General features: G+C 37.2%; 1 protein-coding gene across 5 annotated transcripts; it reads left to right on the forward strand.

Moving 5' to 3' along the window:
* The first annotated feature begins 132 nt into the window (after nt 1-132).
* LOC127644312 (lymphocyte-specific protein 1-like) lies at nt 133-26,541 on the forward strand. Of its 5 annotated transcripts, XR_007970635.1 has the most exons (14): nt 134-408; nt 4,496-4,642; nt 4,996-5,422; nt 5,518-5,630; nt 6,952-7,168; nt 8,185-8,223; nt 10,049-10,092; nt 11,186-11,267; nt 14,216-14,356; nt 15,217-15,315; nt 15,544-15,598; nt 15,920-15,962; nt 16,047-16,139; nt 16,400-16,447. XR_007970635.1 is itself a non-coding variant. In XM_052127440.1 (13 exons), the coding sequence occupies exons 1-12, from the start codon at nt 350-352 to the stop codon at nt 16,481-16,483; spliced, it is 1,545 nt and encodes a 514-aa protein (XP_051983400.1). In that variant the 5' UTR covers nt 136-349; the 3' UTR covers nt 16,484-16,490; nt 25,752-26,541. The 5 variants fall into 5 exon arrangements, 3 of the variants coding, with proteins under 3 accessions (XP_051983415.1, XP_051983400.1, XP_051983408.1); XR_007970637.1 differs by lacking the exon at nt 15,544-15,598 and having other exon boundaries at nt 135-408; XM_052127440.1 differs by lacking the exons at nt 15,544-15,598; nt 15,920-15,962 and adding an exon at nt 25,752-26,541 and having other exon boundaries at nt 136-408; nt 16,400-16,490.
* The last annotated feature ends 211 nt before the right edge of the window (nt 26,542-26,752 follow it).

Consider the following 26,752-nt stretch of genomic DNA (forward strand, 5'->3'; position numbering starts at 1 on the left):
GTGTGTGGTATCATCTTACTTTCCCAAGGGGCCGTCACATGACTGGGAAGCTTTCTGCTGATTGGAAAAGAAAACTGGAAAAGACAGAAGCCAGTTTCAAAGCTCTGAATGAAAAACACATGGAGAGAGAGAGAGAGAGAGAAAGGGACAAAGTGGAACAGAGAGAGATTGACTAAATCCTGCTCATTGAAAGAGGAGGGAGCACATTCACACCCTTTGGAGGACTCACAGGAAAGGAGAGAGAATCAGAGTAACGCAAAGTCAGATATCATTGTACTCTGCATGTCTCTTCAGTCACACCAAGGCTGCTGGGTTTTCTGTGAGTCGAGCTCCTGTGAAACAGACAAACATGTCCAGCTCAATCCTGCGACGACATTCCAGCAAATTGGAATTAAAGAACCTCCAAAGGTAATATGTTTTTCCTTTGTATGTTTGTGTGTTTATTTGTGGCCATTTGGTCAGAGGTGTTGTTTTCGACTGGTCAACAGTGACATTTCAGGTTGACAAAGTTGTTTTTTTTTTTTTTTGCCTTTATATACTGTAGATTATCACCAAATTCATGAAGTTTATGAATCTATTTCATGAATCTTTATTTCTAAACCTAATCTTGACTTTTAAACTTTAAATCGAAGGCTCAAATACAAGCTCAATCGACAGACTTTGTGGAATACTTTTGATTACCACAAAAATAAATTTTGACTCATTCCTCCTTTTCTTAAAAAAAAAAAAAAGCACAATTCTGGGTTACAGTAAGCCACTTACAGTACAATGGAAGTGAATGGGAGCCAATCCATAAATGTTAAAATACTCACTGTTTCAAAAGTATAGCCACAATATGTAAACATTATGCCTTAATATGATATTAGTGAGATAAAATCCCTTAATAAACGTTTCTGTGTAATGTTACATCCAAGTTAAAAATGTTGTTGCTATGAAGACGTATCTCCGTAAACCTGCAAAAATTATGATTTAAACAACTTTACAGCTCAAATAATAGTTAAATAATTTTAACAGTAGAATTTGCTTTAATATAATTATTAATACATTTCAAATTTCTGCCTTTAAACCCTCCAAAAATTCACCCCATTCACTTCCATTGTAAGTTTCTCACTTAGTCCTTTTCCACCGAAATCGCGATGGTTCTCATGCCGAGCTTGTGCTCTGCTGGTTCACTGACCTGAGAGCCGAACCGTATTTTTTATCTCGTTGAGTATTTTTTTCTTCGCGACTTCTCTAGTTTATCTTGAATCTTCGTAAATACCATATCGCAAGTTGAGCACTCATTTCGTTGTGTTACCTGAACACTTTTGATGTCTGATCATTTTGTGGGCTTTTTATTGTTGTTAGAGTGAAGAAGTACTCCTTGCTGCAGACAGTAGCTACTGTTGTTGTTTGAGAAAACTTTACCATGGTGACGAAACATTATCCCTCCCTCCATCACCTGATGTAATCAGTTCCTGCATAGAGACCAGCAAGCTTTTGGGGCTGGTGCAGACCCAGGTTTTTGGTCTCGGAACAGTTCAAGAATTTGCACCGGCACAGGAACCCGCAACCGAACCATGTCAGTGGGGCTAACTGTAACCTAAAGTTTTGCTTCTTTTTTTTTTATAGACAAATGGAGGGATAAGTTTTTTTGTGATAATCAACATTATGCCACAAATGCTGTCGATTGAGCTTAACTTGTATTGAACCCAGAATATTCCTTTAACTTGCTGATAGTGAAGATATGTTATCAAGCAATGCTGAGTAGCATGCGGACAGTTATTAGAGTAGAGAGGTTTATCGGGCAGAGGTCTGTGGATCATTAGGGGTCATTAGGTGGAAACACGAAGTATAGGTTAATTCTGCTATGTTTATTAGTTCTTCAGTGGGTTTGGGGGAAGGGTTAAAGTTCTAATAGGCAGCTTTGTGGTCACCCTGTATGAATCCATAGACGTGGCTGCAGTGAGACCAAAATTTGCACACATATGATTATACTTTCAGATAGAATTTAGAATGCATTTTTAGTTTTCGTTTTATTGTTGTTGTTTTGTTGGGGGTAGAACAGGGGTTGAGGAAAATTATTGTGTTGTTACATGGTTTTAAGTTATGTTATCAGACATGTCTGTCCTACAATATGTGTAGTTAAAAGTTGTCCCCAAAGCGTCCCCAGATGGTGACTCAATTCATGACGTCATATGAAATGGCAATGAAAGGCTTCAATAGTTTCTTTTATTACTGGAATTTTCCTAAGGGTGGTGACATCATCTGGTAGTACCTCAGATCACCCCCTGCTCCAAATCTGTTGGATCTGTGATACAGAGCCACTCCCACTCTGCCCTAACACCCTGGAGCTCCTCTAAACTGAGCTGGAAAATCGGAGTAGTTGGGTGAGTTTCACCACCCAACGTGGAACTGCGTTTTAACAAAGGAAAGATGCCAGTTATTATGATGTTGGCTTGACAAAGGCCAAGACTATTCAAAATCCAAATGTAAAAAAAACATTTATTATACTATCTTACATTTGTTTTTGTCAAACGCAACAGTGACACTTCTTTCAAAAACAATGAAGCAGTCTGGCAACTATCCACCTCCTGGCTACAGCTCTGCGCTTATGTTGTAAACATTTATTAAATGATAGTTAAATATATATTGTAGTGATATGTTTGTTTCTCCCCATGAGAAGTTACTGTTTTATGTTCTTTTAATGTTTGCCTCTTTACAGGATGTCTGCATGGAAATGTTATAATTTCCTACCAGTGTGAACCCGGCCTTTCCTGTCCATCTTTAACTTGCTTCCTGTTCAACCCTGACCCTACCTTCTGTCAGATGACCCCAGAACCTATCATTACCATAGTTTTATTGTTGGATCAGGCAGGTTATCTGAAAGGTTGCAGAGTAAGTGCAGCCGGAAGGTTTGGTTCGCTGTGTCATCACAGTGGGATACAGTTGGACACAGCTGAGTGCAGCATCCACAGTCTAGCAATTAGGAGTCTGTTCCATGGACATTGTTTAGGCCATAAAAACATAATCTCACAGAGCATGTATGATATTAAAATCATTTTATTAGGGTCTGTATGAAAGCTGGTAATTCCTGTGACTGATTGTTAAAACCAGTACCTCCTGTCTGAAATATCTTTTTTTTTTTGCTTATTATTTTCTTTTAAAGATGGGAAATGTTGTTTTCATGATGAGTTGTATGTGAGACAGAGGTATAGAAGGCTATATGTGTATTATATAACCTTCTTTTCCAAACTATTGTACAGTATTACAAATATATTAATATATACATACATATATTTCATATCTGATATTCAAAATTCAACATCAGAAGCTTACATTAACTCTTCCACCAGCCCAGCTAGGCATAGACAGCCAGCCTGATCTCATGTTGTGGCAGCAAAGGAATATAGCAGAAGGCAGGTGACAAAGTGATAATTTAAAATGAGCAAAGTTTATTGAATAATCTTAATCTTTGTCTCAGTGTTTAGTCTGACTTTGTCTGACATGCACAATCTAAACAAGCATTAATTTCAAGCTAATAGAACATAACCACTTCACAGCATCGTCCTGTGATGTTGAAGACCTTGAAATGGAGACAACTCGTAATCTCTTACTTGTGAAGACAATACATCACATGTCAAAAGATTAGACAGAAATAACAATCCATAATAAGAGCAAGAAACAAGAAAAAAAGGAAAACAATTAGTTAAATTGAATATATAAAATGAATATAAAGAAATTAGTAAATATGCTGTATAACAACATATATGTAGTACAAGTACAACACAGATGTAGTTTTTCTTTCTTGAAGCCTAACACACACTCAGATTGCCATTAAAGACTCAAATAAGAAAATTAGATCCATCATCTTGGAACAAACTATCTGCCAACAAGTCTGAAAATCTATGTGCAAGTGTGCCTAGGAGAATTGTTGCTATGTAAATGTATAATATACATTATACTATGTATATGATGAATATTAGTATTAATTAGTAGTGTTATACTAAAGGAACACTTCACCCAAAACTAAGAATTCAGTCAGTATTTGCTCAACCTCATGTTGTCCCAAACCCATTTGCTGTTAGTTTTTATTCAGAGGAACACAAAAGGAGAAATGGAGGCTTTTCCTCACAGCAGTTCATAGTGACCATGTCTGTTAAGCACCAAAAACAGAAAAAAGTATCATAAAAATGCAATAAAAGTAGTCCATTCGGCTTGTGTTGTATATTCGAAGTCTTCTAAAGTTGCCATTGCTTTGTGTGAGAAAGAGACCAATATTAAAGTCATTATTCAGTCATTGACTTTTGCAACTGGATTGAATCAGTAAGTTAAGTCCAATTTGTGATCTGGATCAACCAGTTCATTAAAAATTATTAGTTTAAAAAAGATTCAGTGTTTCACAAAAAAATAACAATATACAGGTTTAGCTCAACATGACAATTTTCATGATGACAGAATGTTCATTTTGGAGTGAATTATTCCTTTTAATAATAATACATTTTTGTGTGTGCAGGATCACTGCTCAGCGCAGTCTGGAGGATGCAGAAGAAATTGAGAGAGAACGCAGACGGCGTGCAAGAGCCAGTACCTCTACAGATCCTCCTTCACCCACTGTGACCCCACAGGACAGCCCTCGCACTGCACAAACTCTGGACAACCAGTCAGTGTCAAAAACCTGAAACTCCAATCTTTGTCAAAAACATAGAACAGAGTGTGTTTTGTGTTTGTTATGTTGCCATGGAATCTCAACCCAAGAGTCTGGGCCAACTTTACTCTTACTCTTTGTGTGTGTTAGCGTTTGTGTCAAGACCACACCTGCTCTTTTGGATTCACTCTGTGAGGCCTATTCTATTCTATTCTATTTTATTCTATTCTATTCTATTCTATTCTATTCTATTCTATTCTATTCTATTCTATTCTATTCTAACAATCTCTACTTTCTAAGCAGGATTCTAATATTTTTATTTGCATCTATGTGAGTGGCAATTCTGAAAATGTTCCACTGCTTGTTAGGGGTCAGAATAATCTGGGTCCATCATCTTTGGAAGAAGACGAAGGCTTCAGTGATTGGGCACAGCATCTAAGTAGGCGGAAACAGAGACAAATGGAACAAGAAGATGTAGAAACACATCTGAATGGCTCCCTTCACTCAACCACACAACTCCAGCTCTGTTCCAGCTCTGCTCAACAAAGTAAACTGCACCGATGTGATTTAAATGCGTATGACACCACCCCATGTATACAGACCCGATCCGCCCTTTCACATCAGCGGAACCTGGTTGAGGAAGATGATAGTGATGTCTGGGGTGCCAGAGAGTGGGATAGAAGGAATAACTTTAAGGCAACAGAAAGAGAGGAGAGAGAGAGCAGACGGGTGTGTGAAGAGGATGAGAATCCAGGATGGGTGAAAGAAAATCAGAAATGTGATATGGATGAGAAGGTAAAATATTTAAGAATATATTTGTCAGTGAACACAGTTGTACGTGAGTGGTTACTGTAACTACTGCATGCATCTTCTGTATCTGTTGTTCTCAGGTGAGGGAAAAGAAGGCAGAGATGAAGATATCATACACGTCAACAATCCTTCTCCAACAGAATGTGAGACAAAACAGCATTAATGGACAAGACGGGAGGAGAATAAATCAATGGTGCTGACATAGATAGGCTTAAACACTTCACAGCAATAGAACACTTAAAGGAATACTCTGGGTTAATTACAAGTTAAGCTCAATCAACAGCAGTTGTGGCATAATATTGATTACCAAAATAATAATTTGGACTTGCTACTCCTTTTCTTAAAAAAAGCAGAAATATGGGTTCCAGTGAGGCATTTACAATGGAAATGAATGGGGGCCAATTTTTGAATGTTAAAATACTCACTGTTTCAAAAGTATAGCCACAAGACATAAACAATATGTGTGTAAACATGATTTTAGTGAGATAAAATCTCTTACTAACCTTTTCTGTGTAAAGTTATAGCCAATTTTACAACTTCATTACCATGATGTTGTAATGTCAATAAACCCTAAAATTACTATAAAAATTACAATTTAAATAACTTTACATCTCAAATAACACATTTTTATTATTTTTAAAATGATAAACTTCACATTTCAGCCTTTAAACCCTCCAGAAATTGGCCCTATTTACTTCAATTGTAAGAGACTTTAACCTAGATTTTTGCTTTTTTTCAAAGATAAGAAGGGACAAGTCAAAATTGTGATAATCAACATTATGCAACAAATGCTGTCGACTGAGTTTAACTAAGTTAAGTATTGAACCTGGAACATTCCTTTAAGTTTTTTTTATTTCTTTAGTTCTTATGTAGCAAATTGTGTTTTTACAGCATACAAGGGTTTCAAACTCCATGTTTGAAGTATTGCTTTGTGTAATTTATGTTGTAGAAAATAGTCTCTTGACGTAATTTAACCACAAACCAAATATCGCTAAAAGCTAGAAATGCTTGATGAAACGCAAGGCTCAAAAATGCTAATTCAGTTCTGGGTTGTAAAACTTCAAACTGAACAGTGAACAGCTCTATAGAGTTGTGGGTAACACTTTATTTTACAGGGTCCGTATTAATTACTATTGTAATAACATAACAATATGTAAGTACAAGAAGATCTACAAAGTAATTATGCAGTAATTTTCAGTCATTTTCATCAGTTTTACTCAGTACTTTTCTATGCAAGGTCACAATGACATGAACACTCTAAAATAAAGAGGGACTGAGTTTTGTGGTTAGAAATGAAGACACATCAGGTGAGTTACACAATTTCCCTACAGCAAATGTCTTTTGTGAGTTCAGCCTGTTTAATCACAGTCTGAGAACTAAAGTTAGAGAGTAACATGGAATCTACAGTCAATTCAGAAGCTCTTAGCAGTTCTGAGAGGTATAAAGTCATGAAAATGCATTTGAGGTAAAACAGTCATTTTGTTTATTGATTGTGGCCTTCTCTGTGTCTTTAGTGCATCTGAGGAAGTTTGCGTGAAGAGCAGTGAGGAGAACCAGCAGCACAGAGATACAGAGGATCAGACGAATGAGGAGGTACGGAGGAGGATTAGAGAAGAGGAGAGAGAGAAGAAGAGGAGGGGTGTGATGGAGAAGTTGAAGAGGTTAAGTATATCCAGTGCAGATACAGATGAGCCCTTCAGTCCTCTCAGCCCCAGGAGCCCCTCCTACATGGTAAATATAATTATGCCAACACCATCAGACTCGTCACACCTCAAATTAGAATGTTTTTTATAGAGTGTCAGTGACATGTGCATTGTGCATTCATACTTCACACATGTTGATCTAGGTGGTCTTGTTAGCCTATTCATATGGGAACCAAATGTAGTTATTATGAAATATGTTTCATAATGGGAATAAATTATGTATTGTTTCACATTTTTTTTTTTTTTACCTTTATTTAACCAGGTTTGTCTCATTGAGATATAAAATCTCTTTTTCAAGAGAGACCTGGCCAAGATAGCAGAACAAATTAGATCACGCATCACAAAACAAACACAAAAGAGGCAAAGACAACTCAAGTGCATTTCAATTAAATAAAAGTGCCATTAATTAAAACATTTGCACGTGTGGATGGACTCATGTTCTATAGTTTTAACATAACCTTTCAAATCATTTAAGGAAATTAGACACTGTAGTTTAAGTGTTTTCTGTAGGTCATTCCAAGTAGAAGATGCAACAAACATGAAAGCCTTTTTGAACAACTCTGTCTGGGCTTGAGGTACATTCAATGAAATAGTTTTCTGGGACCGTAAAACATAAGAACTCTGTGTAAAAGAAAAAAATTCAGATATGTAACATGGAAGCCTGCCTATAATGCCCTTATATATAAAGATATAAAGGTGAGTAAGCCGGCGAATTTAATACATGTACATGTAAAATCCTTAAAGCTGTTTGTAAGGGTTATGGTGTAGTGGTTATCATTATTAATAATATATATCAATGGGAAGTCCCCAGGCTGATATAAAACATGGCAAATGTGTTTGCGAGTGTTTGTGCACTGTCCAGTCAGTAATCAGATATGGTATCTTCCATGTGCTGTTTGTGTGATCGTACACCTTTCCTGTGTTGTGCGTGGTTCTGATCTTTTTCTTGCAATGTTTGCGTCAACAAATAACAGAACAGAAGCATCTGCTTTACATTGCTGAGGTGCTTTGTATGTGTGTTTTGTCTATGCTTGCTGGTTTCAGGCTGAGGGTGAGGACTGCCAATCAGAGGGTACACTTTCGGTGAGTTGCTAAATTGCGCATGAGCATGACAGTATTTAACTCTATGTTAGTGTTTGTAGGAGTGTACAGTGTGTGTGCATGTGTGTGCACCTTCCTTTTGCTTTACAAAGCTGTGGTCACAACTAATCCAATATCAGATCTCTTCTACTTTATGTTTATTTCAGATACTCTTCCATCTGTTCTCTCTTTTGCAATGTTGTGGTAAAATAGATTGTGATATACAATTTAAAGACAAAATGTGTAAATTATGTCACCAAGCATCAGTGCAAAAATAATGGCTGTTTTTAAACAGGTTTCCACAAAACTCCCCCATTTTCTTTTGGTGGGACAAAAAGATAGCCCTGCCCCATTGATTATTGAGTCAATATTGTTGAGTCAAGCTAGTCAGGATACATCTCAAATAAACCAAATGTCACAGAGCTGCAGTGTTTACACTTTTAAGACCAAAATATACTTCAGTCAAATGTGAATGCTGAGCGTCCACGTACAGGACATGTGAAGGAAATCTCATCATCAGCAGAATGCTGGAGCACTGAACGCATGCAGCACGATTTTTCTAACCGCGCTTTGAATGCACAGACTGCGTATGCACCTGTAAATATTTGCACAAATCACTGGGTCCACAAGGCATCAATACTCACATTTGAGCCATTGCTGTCACAAACAAATGCTAGAAGATGTAACTGATGGTAAACAACAGGAGGCAAAGGTAAAAACAACAACAGTACATGTGCACATCTTTATGGTATAAACTCCTGAAGATAAATAGTCCTGTGTCTATATAACAGTTGTAGCACGCATGCGCCAACTGTGTATGTGCTCACCGTCAAATGGAGTATACTTTGTCAAGCTCACGTTGAACTGTATGCAGACGCTGAGCATTTACGTCAAAATCAAAGTATACTTTGGGCTTATGGGAAATCACTTACTTATATTACTTATATATACTTGTATTTGCTTCTGCACATTAAGCTGGTATACAAGAAATAATTTTAACATTGATAAACTTACACATTTCACCTGTTCACATTCAGCAAACCTTTAGCAAAATTTAGCAAACCTAATATAACTGTGAGAAAAATATGTACACTTGAAAAAATGTTTTTCCTATTTTTTGGATTTACTCATTTAAATGTCATAAAAAAAATGTAATCAAATTGAACTGTGTAATGTTTAACAAAATTAAGTTTCATTTTACCTAAAATATTTTTTACTTTCTATTTGATAAAAAATTATATTTTATTCTATTTGATTACTCAACTCAATTTGTTATGAAATGTAAATGCTTAAATTAAAAATAAATGAGTGTTGAATGTGAAACCCATATTAAAAAAAGGATGATACGTATTTGATAGGCTACAGATCACAGGTGATTTGAGGCAACGTTTTGAAAACACATCGGAAATTGGTGCCAGGATGATTTAATTTGGCAATGAATGCATCTCATCCTGTTGGGCAACACTGCACTTTTGAGGCCATGACACTTTTGTAAAAGAAAGAGCAATGTCTATTGCTACAAGGATTTAGAGGATCAGCAAAGAATATGAGCATCCAGATACAAAGAACCCAGCAAGGAAGTTACGAAATAAATCTGTTTACAACATCAATAGGCTTAACAGGCTTTAGCTTTTGCAATCTTCATCTGTTGCCCAACAAAGTTCTGCAGTTGCATGCACTGAAGTTGCACTATATTGCCTGTGTTCGATGTTGCCTGGCAACATTACCCAAAATATTAACTTACATTTTCATGCTTCAGACTGTAAAAACTCACATATACTTAGAATGCATTTACAGATAAATGTACTGTTTTACTGTTCATCTACAGATTACTGAGAGGACTGAGTCTCTAAACCGTTCTATTAAAAAAAGGTGAGCAGATTTCTGTAAAAAAACCACACACACACACACACACACTGGGTTTTCATGTTTCATGAGGACTCTCCATAGTCATAATGTTTTTTATACTGTACAAACTTTACATTCTATACCCTAACCCTAAACCTAACCCTCACAGAAAACAGTAAAAAAAAAAGCATTTTTGCATTTTCAAAAAACATAATTTAGTATTATTTATAAGCTCTTTTCCTCATGGGGACCGACTGATTATCCCCACAAAGTAAAAAATGTCAGGTTGTACTATCCTTGTGGGGACATTTGGTCCCCACAACGTAGGGAATACACACAGGCACACACATATTGGTTTAAACCTAACCCTAACCCTAAACGTAACCCTCACAAAACACTTTCTGCAGTTTTACATAAAAAAACATAGTTTAGAATGTTTTATATGTGATTTGAGTTATGGGTACACTAGAAATGTCTGTCAAAAACAACATTTATAGCATATACCCTTGTAATTTCCAGTTTGTAACCTACATTTCTTTTTGTAAACCACCCAAACCCATGCACAGGCTGCTCAGGGACGACATAATGGGTTCATGTTTGTCATGCCAACTGGAGTATATATTGTGTTCCATGACCATATGTTGTATATTTATGTCAAAAATATTAATTGATATGACAATACACATGACAATCTAACTTTATATGTGAAACATAAGTGAATGAACAACGGTTTGAGACATGGTTCACATTTCAGTCAAGCAGGCATGACATGACTTGACTTGTTTTTCTTTCTTTCTCTCTCTCTCTCTCTCTCTATCTCCTTCTCTCTAGCCTTCTCATTGTCACTAAATAGGAAATTAGGAATGATTGTTTACAGTTTTCCACACATATCAATCTCAAAAGCCAATTTGTCACCTTAGTATTCTTTTCCGCATATCTTTATTGTTCATCTGACCATAAAACATAAATATACCATAAATTATACCAAATATCATTGAGCCTTTGTTTGAGTCTAACACTGCTCTATGAGTCATGGTCCTCTTCGTGTCCATGCTTGTTTTAAGATGATCGCCACAGTGGCAGTTTAAATAAATATGTCATCTGTTTGTGAACACAGAAACAGTATAAAGACGACCCAACCTCCCACGATCATCTCAAAGTTAGATGGCAGATTGGAGCAGTACAACCATGCCGTTGAGGTGAATTATACCTTCACATACACCTGCATCAAGTCAATTGTATAACTACACTTTCTACATACACTCCTACTGCAAATGCACCTGTACAGCTATGTGATTGTCTGGCATTTGTAGCCAGAGCTGCTTTTACATAAATGTCTTCACATATATTCACATACAAATCTCATTACCACACCTGGTGCTTACCTGCACCTGCTCTGATGTTTACCACCCTCATGCATGTACAGGCATCTCTTCTAACTTCTCTTAGTCATGCTGACTCTGTCAAACATTTTCGTTCTCAGCCTGTCCTCTGTGTTTCACTTCCACCTAACTGTCAGGAAGAGTGTAAAACCCTAGGCAAATGTGCTTATGTGTATGTAATCCCAGGTATTTCTTATATTTTGCTTCTTACAAATAAGCTGATTCAGTGTCATAATATGGTTTCTGATTACAAATCACACAAAGTCTGTATCCGAAACTTAAGGCAGCTACCATGCTGCCTCGCTGTCCAGTCAGTTAATAACTTCACAGACTGTTTTGTGTATGAACTTGAAGGCACCTCATAAGGAAACAGGTTTCAGACAGGCTTCCAAGGTACTGTAACTTCACGTCTAACAATCTAAAACAAAATCAGAAGAGTTTTAGAGATAACCAAGCAAATATTTAGTGACTACAAATGGAGTTTTATAAACAAAGATCGGGAGGAGCAAGGTAATTTAATTCGACCAATCACATCAACAGAGTAAGCGTATATAAACAGCCACTTACCACTCACGTTCATGGCGTTGAGTCTTCCGGCATTCGGCCACACCCATTGCCCACGAAACCTCCCAACTCATTCATAATCTTTCTGCAATGCATCTTGCCTGTCAGTATTCAAGCTCTTCTCGCCACGCAGCCCAATAACATGAAGCAAGCACACAAACTTCCACTCATCTCTACACTATAACATTCATTTTCCTCCCTCTGTCAGGAAAAATGCTTCATGCATGTAAAATTAATCTATCTGCTTATTTTACAGACAGTGTTCTCTACTTTTGCTCGATTCATTGGATTACAAACTTTACTTACAAGCTTAACCATACTGCTTAATCGTTGCATTATTTTTTTAAATAATCTGTCATAGGTTTACGCTCCACCCAAGTTTAAAGTAACAGGTTTAAATCAACGCTGAGTGATTCAGCTTGGCCCTTGCTTTATCCTCCAATATTTCAGTTTTTCTGTAGAATTTATTACAAGTCATCAATATAAACAACTCTTTTTATTCACCACACTACTGTAAACAGTGGTCTTATAGTATCTATTAAATCCATCTCCCAAGAACAAGCTCCTACGATTTCATATGCCCTCGTCAACACAAGACAAGCCACCCCGTGCCAATAATATAATGAAATGACCTGCATTACGTTGGAATACAATATACAAAGCTCCAAACCATATGCAAAAGTTAATAAACATTAGACTACGGCATATAGCTGGGCATTCAGATTCAGGAGCCTTCTAATTTCATGTTCATGTTCAACTTTAAATTACATTGTTTGTATGCAAACGAAAGCATGTTTCCTGACATTTCTTCACATATGTTCCCAACATTTTACCTAGCAAACAGTTATGTTTAGGTGTCCGCAGATGCTACGTTTACCAAGTTACCATATTTTCTATTGGCTCAACACTACAGCTCAAACAGTGCAATTCGCTTTCCAAGCGCTGCAACCGTGGCATCTATCTGGCCATGCGACAAACTCCCATTACACTGCAAACAGCGCACATTCTGTACAAGTGCCGCAACTGTGGTGTCTTTCGGGCTGTGTGACCAAACCTCCCACTGCAATGCAAACAGTGCAAATACGCTGTTCAAACGCTGCAACCGTGACGTCTTTAGGGCCATAGGACAAACTCCAACTACACAGCAAACATGCGCATACGCGCTGTCCAAGCGCCGCAACCGTTCATGCCACGCCAAGTGAACCATCACCCACCTAGCAACTGACTACAATAGGGCTGCTTCAGGTCTTCCTTTAACAGTTCACCATAAGCCTGTATCTCCGCATCAATCAATTTCATTCAAATTAAATTTCCACGGTTTACACAGGCCATTTCCCTCGTTCTACATCTAAAACCATTCCAAATGCCTGTTATTTCCAGCATAATCCATTCCTCATACTGACCTCCAGAACCAATACTAGGCTACCAGTCACCATCAACCTGCTTATCCGATGTCTAAATACCCTGCGTCAGGGCTATATTTCTCCAAACACCTAAAAAAAACCCACTAGAAACTATGTTCATCCTCTCCTTCTTCGGATTCCTCCGATGTTTAGAACTCTCTACCACAGCAAATTTGCCCAAGAATGCATCTCACCATTTCGGACCTCCATATCATGACACCTCTGTTCGGAGCAATCATCGGGGGGATCGCAGGGATGAACCTCGTGGTAGGGCGTTGCAGACCCCTCCAACACAATCATGCATGTTCGAGCTGCGTTAAGTGATTGCCTGTACGAACACAGCGTGAGCCATTCACGTTCATTTGTTTCATGGGCTCCCTTGTTTGTGGCTCGGGATGACCCCCCATTGAATGGAGTGAGGGCCTTTCCCATTCGGCCGCGGCTGGGCTTGCCTGCTCGAGCAGCTGCCGAGTCTTCTCCTAAGGGGCTCGCACCATTTGCCACGTGAACCCACCCGTCAAACAACCTGGATGGAGACTTGAGGTCAATCTGGGTGGTTAGGATTCACGCCTCCATCCGGGGTGACATCTTTTGGGGGGTATTCGAGTTCCGGTCATGCCTCGAGCCCTTCACCCAGGACAGCAAGCCACACACATTTACACTATCATCTAAGCAGGATTACATTAATTTGCAAACTATTGAATGCTTCTTTCTCTGTAGAAACATTTGAAAAAATTTAATTAAAAAAATGTCACTGTGAAGATGTCCCATAAAGTGTGTGTTTGTGCATGTGTGCAGGAGTGCTGTAAGGAGGGGAATGTATTCAAGCAAACTCTTATGGATGTCACAACACCACAAGAGCCTGTATCTGCTCGGAAGACCCTGTTTGAGGCTGGAGAAACCTGGAATCAGAATTCAGCAAAGGCCATGCCCTCTAAGGTTCATAAAGTCATAATGATTATCCAGCATTTATCAATACAGTATTCTTTTATTTTTTTGCTATTAACAAATTGTATTGATTCTTGTATATAAAAAAAAACATAATAAACAATATATATATATATATATATATATATATATACAGTATAAAGCTACATTTTCATAAATGTTACTAAGTGGAGCAGCACCCCTCTTGATCCATTCTTTCCAGCAAAAGCTGGACATGTTAATACATAGTTTTGGGTTTAGCCATGTGCTTGAGGAAACATTTAGGTAAGTATCAGAATTAAAAATACATGAAACCTTTTGTCCATACTGAATGTAAATGTGAAATAATAGGATTCATTTTCACTTCTCTGGGCAATTTGATAGAAAGACTGCAATGTTCAATGTTATACCAGTGAGGGGCTCTCTCAGGTGGAAGAGGCCAATGGGCCAGGTGTCTGAGACTAAAAGCATAGTAATAAAACTACATTTTGAGGAGGCCTAGATCTCCTTTGTCAATTGGTCTATGTAACTTACTGAAGTTTGTATATCATTCCAAATAAAAGACTTTTATCAAATTGTTTAAAATAAGAAAGAGGAACATCTAGAGGGAGAGACTATAGTAGATAAATGAATTTGGGCATGTAAGCACCAGAGTACTGTCAATGTTTGTGAAAAGTTACTCACCCAAACTCACATTGTGTGATCATTCAGTGCGTTTAGTTTAACTTTTTTTAATTTGATTAAGATGGGTAATAATCTTTTAGATGTATTGCATATTCATCAGTCTGATTTGACTGCATGCCACTTACAATGAGTAAGTGAGTGAATAAATTATGAACAATAATGAAGGATGAATTATTAATTTGGTTCAGGATGTGGAGGGACTGAATGTGGGTGTGGCAGATCTAATTAACCAATGGGTGAAGGGAAATTCTGATGGCAGCTTCAAGAGCCCCACCACCAAAGCAGCAGTAAGTTGATATGATCCATACAGTAAGTCTCTCAATGTTAATCACAGAAAGAGAAGCCACAAAATATCTAATATGATGGTGATGATGATGGTCCCATATAAAGTCACATATTTATTTACATAAACGGTTAACAGCAAAATTTCCATCAGTTTCTTTCATGGGTCTTTCTCAAAGTTCATTTTAATCTGAACCTACTGTATCCTCTATTTTCCCTTTCTTCATTTTTAGTTATTTTCTTCCCACTTTTCTTGTGTCTGCTGTTCTAGTCATCCTTTCCAACAAGGTAATCAATTTGTATCTCTCTCTTTCTCCATACTGAGTGGGTTAGTTTAGGTGGTTTCTTGCGGTTTCAAAACATCATTGGTGTCTTCTGGGTTAAAGTCCTGTGTTGCCATCAAACTATTGAGAAGGACTTTAAAATATGTCTGCTTAGATTGTGTGCCTTTGTGAATTGGTGTTTTCTGCATAGGTCTATGGAAAACATAAAAAGTATTGCAAGGTTAAAGTACCTACTGAGGCAGTCATGTCATGTGATAGCCTGTTGACTGTATCAGGCTTGTTTATTTATATATTTTTTATTCTTCTTTTTTTTTATGCCATTTAGTGGTTAAGGCCAGTACAGACTTCCTCATGACAAAATGAACCAGGTAGAATTTCTGCTGTTTTATCTTAAGAACTGAAAAAAATATTAATAATGATATTATGGCTTTTATTTTCTTTGTCTTTGTTAGTCTCCAGAAGTTAAGGCTGGTGAGGTGCGTAACATAAAATCCATGTGGGAGAATCTGGGAGACACATCATCACAGAACAAACCATGTGCAAAGGTACATCCCTCTTTTAACTTTATCTGACTCCAGCCATCACTACGGTCAACCATATATAAACTTTCTAAAGAAACATGAGCATCTGTTAAACATGAAATGCTGTTCAAAGCAAAAATCATTGACTTCTTCCAAGACAATCTATGAACAACATAGATTCAGGAGAGCTTGGCTGTTTGCCTACATTAGTGCCTTATTCTCTAGATTTAATATTATGTAATACTCAAGTCATCTGTACCTGGTTTTCAATGTTTTTTTTTCAGGGATCTGATGGAAAAAGGTATAAATTTGTCGAGAGTGGACATGGGAAGTATGAAAAGGTCTCAGTTAATGATTACACAAACTGAGGATCAAGTAAGAAATTTACTATCTTTTTTCAAATCTTTTATTCAAAATAACTAAATATAAATACAGAGTGCATTAGTGTACAAACATAGTTCAAGCTCTATCAAAGTAACTAAAATAAGCATGTTTTACATTAGCTTGGTTGTACATTGTCGATTATCTACAAAAGCAAACTTAGCAGTATTAAATACCTACAATGTACAGGGTAGAGCAGGTGTGTGATGACTGATGAGAGTTTTAAAAAAAATTCTGATTTCTCTTCCAATGGAAAAAAAAAAGCATAGTACATAAACGTAAGATGTGTTGGTTCTATTTAAAGTGTTTATTTAAGATCTGTGTAGCCAGTTATTATACAGGAGTAGTATGCTAAAGTTTAACCTAAATCAGAGTTATGTACATGTGGAGTAAGTTATCAGCTGTATTTTATGACAGAGGTCCTTAAAAGTACAAGCCTGCCATAATAAAGTCAAGGGCTGCAATAGTTAAAAGCCGAGAATGAAAAGATTTCCTGTCAGCCCTGAGTAGTATTCTGTAGATGTCACATAATTGTTGTCATGCCTGTCAGTCTAATCATGCAGGTCACAGCTCTTCACAAAAACAAATGAATTTACAAGCATAAAAAAAAACACTTTCATTATTTCACTGTGAAACACAGTAGAATCAGTAAGAAAATACCCAAAACTTAAATGGTTTCAAACAAAATCAGTTTAGAAAGAACAACATTTTAACTACTCATGATATACTTTTTAACTACTCATGATATACTTTTATCATGATACAAGGAGTGATGAAAATTCTCTCATAATTTACAATCACTCATGCCATCTTAGATGTGTATGACTTTCTTTCTTCTGCAGAACACATATGAAGATCTTAAAAATAATTTCTCAGCTCTTTTGGTCCATACAATGCAAGTGAATGGGTGCTAAAATTAGCATTAATGTTATCCATATGACTCCAGTGGCTAAATCTGTGTCTCCAGAAGAGATATGATAGGTGTGGATGAGAAACAGATCAATATTATGTACATTTTTACTATAAATTCTTCTCCCTGCTCAGGTTGCATTTTAACTTTCACATTCTTCTTCTTGTGTTTTTGGTGATTCACATTCTTCATGCATATGCCCCCTATTAGCAGGAAGAAGAATTTCAATCAAAAATGGATTTGAATATTGATCTGTTTATCCACCCACACCTATCACTTCACTTCAGAAGACATAGATTTAACCACAGTCATATGTATTACTTTTATGCTGCCTTTATGTGATTTTTGGAGTGTCAAAATGTTGGCACCCATTCACTTGCATTGTATGGCCCTACAGAGCTGAAATATTATTCTAAAAATCTTAATTTGTCTTCTGTAGAAGAAAGAAAGTCATACACATCTAGGATGGCATGAGGGTGAGTAAATGATGAGAGCATTTTCATTTTTTGGTGAACTATCTCTTTAATAATTACATCATTTTAAATGTAATTCCATGTAAAGTTGTAGTCCACGTCTGCTAAATGAATAAATGTAAATATGCAGGCCTCTGATACCCCTCAAAACTTCACATTCTGAAGCAGTCTTTAACATTTCTGCTCACACTACCCAAATCAGCTGACATGAGAGACTGTAACACCGAGACACTTTCCTTGTTTGATCATTCTCACCATTAAGTTATCAGTCCTTGGTCACTTCCTCACTCTGCACAGTGTTCCTTTAACAACCTGAACAGCTGCACACATGAGTCCCCCTCTCCCTCTGCCATCTTTAAATAGGAATGCACTAGGCCTCACTTTCTACAGCACTGTTGTAGATGTAAACAATAATTAGCTTAGGGGTCTGCTGCCTTACATTTTTTCTTTAATTAGACCAATCCAAGTTTTTATGCAACTGACTAAAATAAAATTAAGACCAAAATTAACCAAACTAACTTGTAAGACCAGTCTAAAAACATTTTATGCTACCATCCCCTGTAATTACACATCTGTAGTTTTTGATGTTACTGTACCAAATCCTTTGGCTGTTCTGTTAAAGTCTGTTGGCTCTTCACCTTTCTGTTTGCACTGCAAAAGCCCTCTCTCAAACGTTGTGGCTATTTTGTTAAAAGGTTTTGCAGCTGCTTCCTTCAGCTTTCGAGCGTCAAAGCGTGGGCTATAAAGAAGGATGGGCAGGCAGTGGACAAAGGACGGAACTAGCTGGTCATCCCTCTCTATTTTCTTCTGCTCTTCCTCTGTTTTATTGGCATGCATATGCTTCATAATGTTCTCTTTTGTGGAGAACATATGAAAAAGTAAAGCATCCCACATTGCTGACCTGGGCTCCTCTTTCTTTTCACTACATCCTCACCTGCCGACTCTTCTTTGGCACCTGCAGACTTGCCATCACCACTCATCTTTATATCTGTTTTCTCAGCATTTTTCTCAGTCTCAGACTCTGGAAAACGGTGCATCAGATTCAGTCACCATGTGTTTCTTCAGCCTTGACCAGCCAATGAGTTTGGCCTTTAGACCTTTAGGTTTCTGAGCAGCCTTAGGTTCATTTTGTGTCTTGTGATCCCCTGAAGCAGGATTAGATGGAGTTTCTTTGCTAGCCTTGGCATCCATATCTGATGTGTGAATCTTATTTTCATTGGACACCTCAGTGTCATCAGAATCATGTTGTCTCTCAATAGTTACGGAATCTCTCAAACATTCATGAAGTTTTGAAGTTTCAAACTTTGAATTAGACTCTTTACTGCCTTTAGGAGATGGTGACTTTACATCCATACTATGATTTAAAATTAAACTGGGTGCTTTGACTTCAGTCTGGGACTTAGCAGTGTTTTTTGGTTCTTCAGAAGAAGAGAGTGGTAGAGATCTAGCAGCCTTGAGAAGCATGGCAGCAAGGCTGGTTTCTGTACTTTGAGCTTTATATTTGGCATTTGATATGGAGCATAATAAAGGGTTTTGAGTATCAGTTTTTAAGAATTTGGTCTGTACACACTCCATATTTGTAGATTTGGATGGTTCATTGGATAGCTTGATATTTTCAGTTGATTTTGTTTGTGGTATTGTTGAACTTTGGAAGCTTGATTTAGAGTCAACCGTAACTTCAGCTGCAACTTTGATAACAGTGTTTGTCTTACCGGAGTCCTTAAATTCTGATGTAAAATCTATAGATGGTTTTGGCTCTTTTATTACCCCTTTAAATGGTATCAAGTTTTCTTTTCTGCTGTCTTGCTTGGAAGATTTATCCATTGCCAGGTATGTGACAGGGGCTTCAGTATTAGGTATAACTGTCCCAGTGTTGGTGATAACTACAGTATTCTCTGAAAATATAAATGCATCTGTAGGCATTTTGGATGGTGTATTTCTTTTGTTTGAAGGGCTTTGAATAGAATTCAGGTTGATTTTATATTGTTTCATCTGTTCACTTTTGGAGTCTTCAGTGTTTATGTTGATTTTTGCAGTGGGTTTCAAGGAGGGAGGTGTGTTAATTGGTTTTGATACAATTTCAGATTTATTTGCTTCTGACTTAGAGACAGCTGCAGGATTAGATTTTTCTGATTTAAATGGATCTACATGATAAGATACATCTGACTTAGGAGGACTTGCAGCATTATAGACATCTGCTTTCATGAGGCTTGCAGGATTAGATACATTTGTTTTGGATGAAAATACTGTATTGAATACATTAGATTTATATGAGGCTCCAGGTCTGGATGCCTCTGTCATAGAAGGGGCTGCAAACATGGATGTACCTAACATTAAGAGAGCTCCAGGTTTAGGTTCTTCTAGCTTTGAGAGGACTGCAGATTTAATATCAGTAGGGACTTTGTTACTTCTGGTGTCTGCTGATGGCATTCTAGAGTCTTTGATGTTAGACGAGTTTGTTGCAATTTTATTTACAGCTAGGATTTCATTGTTGGTGTTTATGACATTGTGGAGTTCACTAACTTTGTTGATGGTAGTAGAGTTGTGGACAGAGGAGGAAGACTGGTGTGTTTCTAAAGACAAATACTTTTGTCTTTGCTCTGTATTTGAAGAAACTAGTGATTGCATTGTTTGCTCTAATGCATGTTTATAACATTTCGTTGGATGTATAGATCTGTGTGCATTCTCTGAGTGTTCTGTTTGCTGTGGAATATTTTGAACCAATGAGAAATTCTTTGTTAATAATCTGGCTGTATTTGAGTTCGGAATATTTGATTGTGCCAGGGGAAAAGGGGAAGTTGCCATTTTTCCCCCCTCCGTTAAAGGTTTTGTGATGATGTCTGTTACCCCTGAAATTTGTGGTCTTCGAGCCTCTAATACAGCAGCACTGGACATTATTAAAGGTGTTGTTTGAAGCCCCTGGGACAATGAATCTTCAGAAAATAAAGCCAGAAGCCTTGATTTTACTCCAGGATGTGTCTCAGCTGGTATATCCAAGTTGGAATTGTTGTTAGTTTGTTTTTCATTTTTGTCTACTACTGGTACTTTTTCTTGAATTGTTACTTTTTGTGATGGCCATGCAGCCACAGAAGTTTGTAAAGCCTCTGAAACTGGTATAGGCACATCAGAGGATTTCTTATCCTTGAAATCAGATATAATATTGGATATTTCTTGAGATATCTTGTCAGGAGGTTTGGATATGGAATATTTCATGTTTTTTAAATCTTCAGGACCTTGAGGCTTAGAGAAGGGAGGATCGCCGTGAGAATGGACCTTGATTCCACCATAAGCAATATATTCTGCAGGTGTCAATCCGTAGTACATTGACTTTAGTTTAGGGATGTTGAGTTCAGTTTGTGATGGTCGCTGGTTGCCTACAAAACGTGCTGGTGGTCTTGGTGACCAATATACAGGAGTACTGGGTGTGTTATAAGTGTGGGAGGGTGCAGGCAAGGTTGTCTTCTGACTTGGATCTCATGGAACTGAGTTGGTTGGTATTATCATAGAGGTTTCTGAAGTTTCAGTTTTAGACATTGGATACACCTGTGGAACTGCAGATGTATGCACTTCACATGCTCTAGCGTTTGACTTACTAGATTCAGCAAGTGTCTTCGATAAGGAAACTTCACATTTAGAAATCTTTGGTGTCAAGCATTCCTCAGAATAGGCCTTGGAAATAAATTGTTTGATTCTTAACTGAACGACACCATTTGGAATAGAATTTCTCATTTTATCCACAGCAGAATGATTCAGGCCATTGTCGTTAACAACTAATGAACTTTGAGTTGTTACATTAATCGATGAGGGAGGTTGGAGCAAATGATTTTGAGGGTTGGTTTCCAAATAATTTTCTGTAAAGACTGTTGCTTCCATTGTGGAGGATAAAGCAGAGTTTAATGCAAACAAGGGTTGATAATCTTCACAAGGTTGAAAAACGGGTCTGTTTTCCCATGACACTGGGTCTGCATTTGTGTTTGGTTGACAAGGTGTTTTAGCTTGGTACATTGTCATTGAATTTAGTTTATCATCGGTTACTGTAGTTGTGTCAATTTTTGTAGTTGATAGTGGTTGATAAGCTGAATTATATGCCAAAGCGTCTTGAGTAGGTGGTTTTGATATCTCATAAAATGAGGTCTTTGGAGTATAAATCCTTGTTTGCGGTATTTTTTGCATTGTGGAAGTCGTGCTATTGCTCAAGTATGATGTTTCCATGATGTGATTATTTGTAAGAGGCTTTTGAGTAACAAGTCCAGGTACAGCATTGTTATATCCTTCTCCATTAGAGTGGCTTGCTGCCACCTGAGAAACAGTAGGATGTGTCTGGTAAATTTGTGCATAAGCTGATGTCAAATTTGGAGTAGGAGGTTGGACTGGAGCTAATGTGGGTGCTTGGTTTTGCACTGAGGTTTAATAGGTGTCTACTACATGACTTAGACTCTTTAGTGCTCCTGATGTATGATGTGTAGTTCCCACTCCTGAGAAACTGGATTGAAGAGTTTGGCTGAAGGCTATCTCAAATGATAAATCTAGGTTATCTTCTGTGGCCTGCTCCATGTCATCGTCCAAAAATAATAGAGGAGCATGTATGTAGTGGTGCTATCTGGTGCTCCAGGAATCGGGCAGGGTTTGAGTATGATTGTGCAGACAGTGTGGGTGTGGAACTGTAGAGTGAGCTATTGGCAGAGTATAAGTATGGCGAGCGGGTGTAATGGTAGAAAGGGCTGCTGGAGCAATAGCGAGAGTCAGGGGTCCTGCTAAATAAAGTTGTTTCTGGAGTTCTTGGAGGAGTGGAGTGATCGCTGTGCTCCATATCAGGACTGGCCTCATTTACTGGCGATAGGTTAGACCGGAATGGTATGGGTGTTTGACAGGAAGAGCCCACTTTCTTCTTGGCATTTTTCTTTAGTAGTTTCTGCAGACGAGCATTGTCTCTCCTTGGTTTGGGCAGTAGAGGGGGAGGGTACTGCTGTGGAAGTAGGCTAGACTGGCTACCATAACTTAAAGCCATCAGCATTTCAACACCTGCATTAAAGACAAGCCACAAATAGATGTCTGGTGGTAAATCTAAAACTTAAAGCCAGTCCTAATGCTAAATTTGGCTAAAAATGTGACCCTTCTTTCTTCCTGCAAATTTTGAATTTCACTTTGAAAGTCCATCGAGCTCAACACATGCTTAAAGAATAATAAGAGCTGGATGACATTATGCCTGTAAATGTCAAATTGAAGTGGATTATACAGCAAATTGTCTTGTCCAATACCTATCTAGATAGCTAGATAGCTGTTCAGTTAGCCAGAAGCTGTAAATTGATGTCATCATTTTCTACATGAGGGTTAGGTTACTTAAAAGAATAATCCGCGTTCAATACAAGTTAAGCTTAATCGACAGCATTTTCGCCATAATGTTGATTATCACAAAAATTTATTTTGACTCATCCCTACTCTTCTCTAAAAAAATAAATACAAATAAAGCAAAAATTGAGGTTACTGTGAGGCATTTACAATGGAAGTGAATGGGGCCAATTTTTGAAGGGTTAAAATGGCAGAAATGTGAAGCTTATAATTTTATAAGAGCACTTTTATTAATTCTTCTGTTAACCCATTCATACGTACCATCACACAATTACATGCCTATTACAAGCTGCCAGATTCAAATTGGCTTTCACGCCGACACAGGCAATGTTGGTAAAGATACAGAATACATTTATTTTATGGAGCTTTTCCACTGCATGGTACAACTCGACTCAACTCTGCTCACTTTTTTGGGGTTTCCACTGTGGATAGTACCTGGTACCTGATTCTTTTTTTAGTACCACCTTGGTCGAGGTTCCAAGCGAGCCGAGCTGATACTAAATGTGATGTCAAAATCCTGCAGATCACTGATTGGTCAGGGAGAATCGTCATTACCAGCATCACTGGATTTCTGACACGCGACATCAAACCACTAGTTTTAAAGTTAGCAACAGTGATAACAGTATAATTTGCTCACGGGATTTCAAAATGATAAAAAAGAAATGGATATGCGTAAAACCATGCCGTGGACAATAAACAAGGTGCAGAAGGTCCACTCGTTAGCGATGAGTGAAACAAAAAAGTCTCTCAGGAATTGTATCAGCTGTTGGCCACACACGGCTACCACCGGACCTACCAACAGTGTAGGGAAAAGTAAAAAAAAAACTTAAAAGTGACTACAGAACCATCAAGGAAAAGTGGGATTGGTTCGACCAAATGGACGCTATCTAGATTGGCGAGCAATAGAAGGGTGAGTGCCAGGCTGGAGTCCACGATGGAGGATGGTACGTTAACTCTATATTCTGCTTGAAAGCATCACTTTATTTAGTTGACAGCTACTGGAAAGCTTGCTTCTAAAACAAGAAGGCCAATTTAACTGTTACACTTGTGTAAAATCACCATGCAACAACTGCTTTATGCAGCACAATGAGCTAGTAGCTAACAGCTAGCGGTCGTGTTATTGTTTTGGTCAGTTTGTGTCATGCTTAAGATGATGTCATGGCAGTAGATGCGCGCAATTATGACGACCAGCCTATAATCCCACACATGTTGAGATGGCACTAAACTGCAGTGGAAATGCAAGATCGGAAACGTAAAGCAAGTAGAGCTGAGTCGAGTCGAAATGTAACATGCAGTGGAAAAGTGCCGTTATATACATACATCCAATACTTAATCACTAAAGTATCACAATAAAAAGTTTAAAACCTCTTTATACGTACAGTCAATACATCAAACGCAATCTCCCTCTGATGTGTGCTACATTAATAGCGGTTGTCATTTGTCAGGCATACAATATGTTTTTTTTCTCCCTGAAACAGAGACAAATGATTACAAAGCACCAGGATAACAGTTCACAGCTTGTATATGCACAGCCATCATATCCAAACATGATCTTCCCATGCATGCAGCCACATCTGCTTCATTCACACAAAGAGCAACTCAAACAGCCTTTTCAGGCATAGAACAAGTTTGTTTAAACAGACAGCCAAACTATTACAAAAGCACCACAATAACAGTTTAAAACTCATATACTCACAGTGAACACAATGAGCGTGATTATCGGATGCACTCAGTCACGTCTGTTTACATTAGTGCTTGACACACACACACACACACACACACACACACACACACAATGTCTGAGATGTCAAACTGGTGTGTAGGCAAACTGGACTGCTGATATTATTGGTTCATTATTTTTTTTTATAGCTATATATTGTATATACAAAATAAATAAAGCAAATACAGTACAGCAGTCTTAACCAATTTGTTTACATCTTTACTATATATATTATATACAGTATTTTTCTAATAAATTTTAATGACAAGTAATCAAACTCACTCATAACATAACTCACTCCAGGGGCATTGCAGGGGAATTTAGACCCTACTCATGGAAAGGTTAAATCTCATGGCAACGAAGTTGTAAAATTGGATATAACTTGACAGAAAAGGTTGGCAAGTGATTTTATCACACTAAAATAATGTTCACAGATATAGTTTGTCTTGTGGCTATACTTATGAAACTGAGTATTTTTATGGATTGGCCCCTTTTCACTTCCATTGTGAATATGAATGTCAAGTGCCTCATTGTAACCCAATTTATTTATTTTTTTATTAAATTTGATTGGGTAAATAACATTATACCAAATATTCTGTTGATTGAGCTTAACATGTATTGAACCCAGAATATAAAAGATTTACTTTCCACTCTCAGACTAAATTTATGGAATTTGTGATTGAGAGAATTGTATGTTTGTATGATATCTGTTCTATTCATTATTTTGGTTTGTGTAAAATACTGTTAACGGCCTGTTATTAAAGCTTTTAATAATGATTTTCTCTCTATTTTTCCCTTTTTAGTTGGCTGCTAATCACACAGATGTCAGAAGAAAAGATGCTGTTGTACAAATGTACAACATAAATGTGATCATTGATATAATAACATTACTGGTTATTAGTTACATCTAAAACATTGCATTATGCATTAAACTATGCTAGGCCTTTTTATAGTAAAGGATTTCTGCAAGAAAAGTGTTTTCACACTTTGCACATGCACATCTTTCTATCACTTCCAATCAGAACTCAATAAACACAACTGTATAGGGTATTTAATTAAATAAGTATTTTGTCCAGCTATACTCAGTGTTAGATACAGAATCAGGTCTTAGAGGTATTAGACAATCAAACATTGATCAGAACTTGACTGTGAACTCTGAAATCATTGGCCAGCACGCAGTGCCGTTTGTTAATTTATGGAAATGTATTTTAAAATCTGTAGCACACAATAAAAATAACTTTATAAATCTACTATACATTGTAATGGGATGGGGAGAAAAGGAAAATGCCTAAATTTGAATGCCCGAATGGATTAAAATATTCCTGAAACAAAATATTTATATTTTTTTCATACAAATGTTAAATGATTTCTTTCTATTTGATAAAAATCTCTGTTGTTGTTGTTGTTGTTTTTACTTACTCTCATGTTCCTGCTCTCACTCCTTGCTCAAGAAAAGTGAATAATATTCAGTTAATTAGTCCTACTACACAGTTGCCACATGCAAATCAATGAGCCAAAAGATGCTTGAATAATGATTTTTATGTATTTGTTTGCAAATAATCAATAAAACTGATCATTCATCTGTGAATGTCTTAGGCCACTTTGTCCATATGATTCTCTTTGAATTCATACTTATACAAATATATGAAAATATTAGGTCAAAACATTACGAGGAATTATTTTTATAAATATAGAAGTATCCACTTCTGATCTTGGATACTTTTTATTGAACCTGTAGATATTGTTGGCTTTTGTATGACAAATTGCTTAAGTTCCTTAAATAAGCTGCTAAATAACTACAAGT

Source organism: Xyrauchen texanus, chromosome 1 (genome assembly GCF_025860055.1).
Source record: "Xyrauchen texanus isolate HMW12.3.18 chromosome 1, RBS_HiC_50CHRs, whole genome shotgun sequence".
Classification (NCBI taxonomy): Eukaryota; Metazoa; Chordata; class Actinopteri; order Cypriniformes; family Catostomidae; genus Xyrauchen; species Xyrauchen texanus.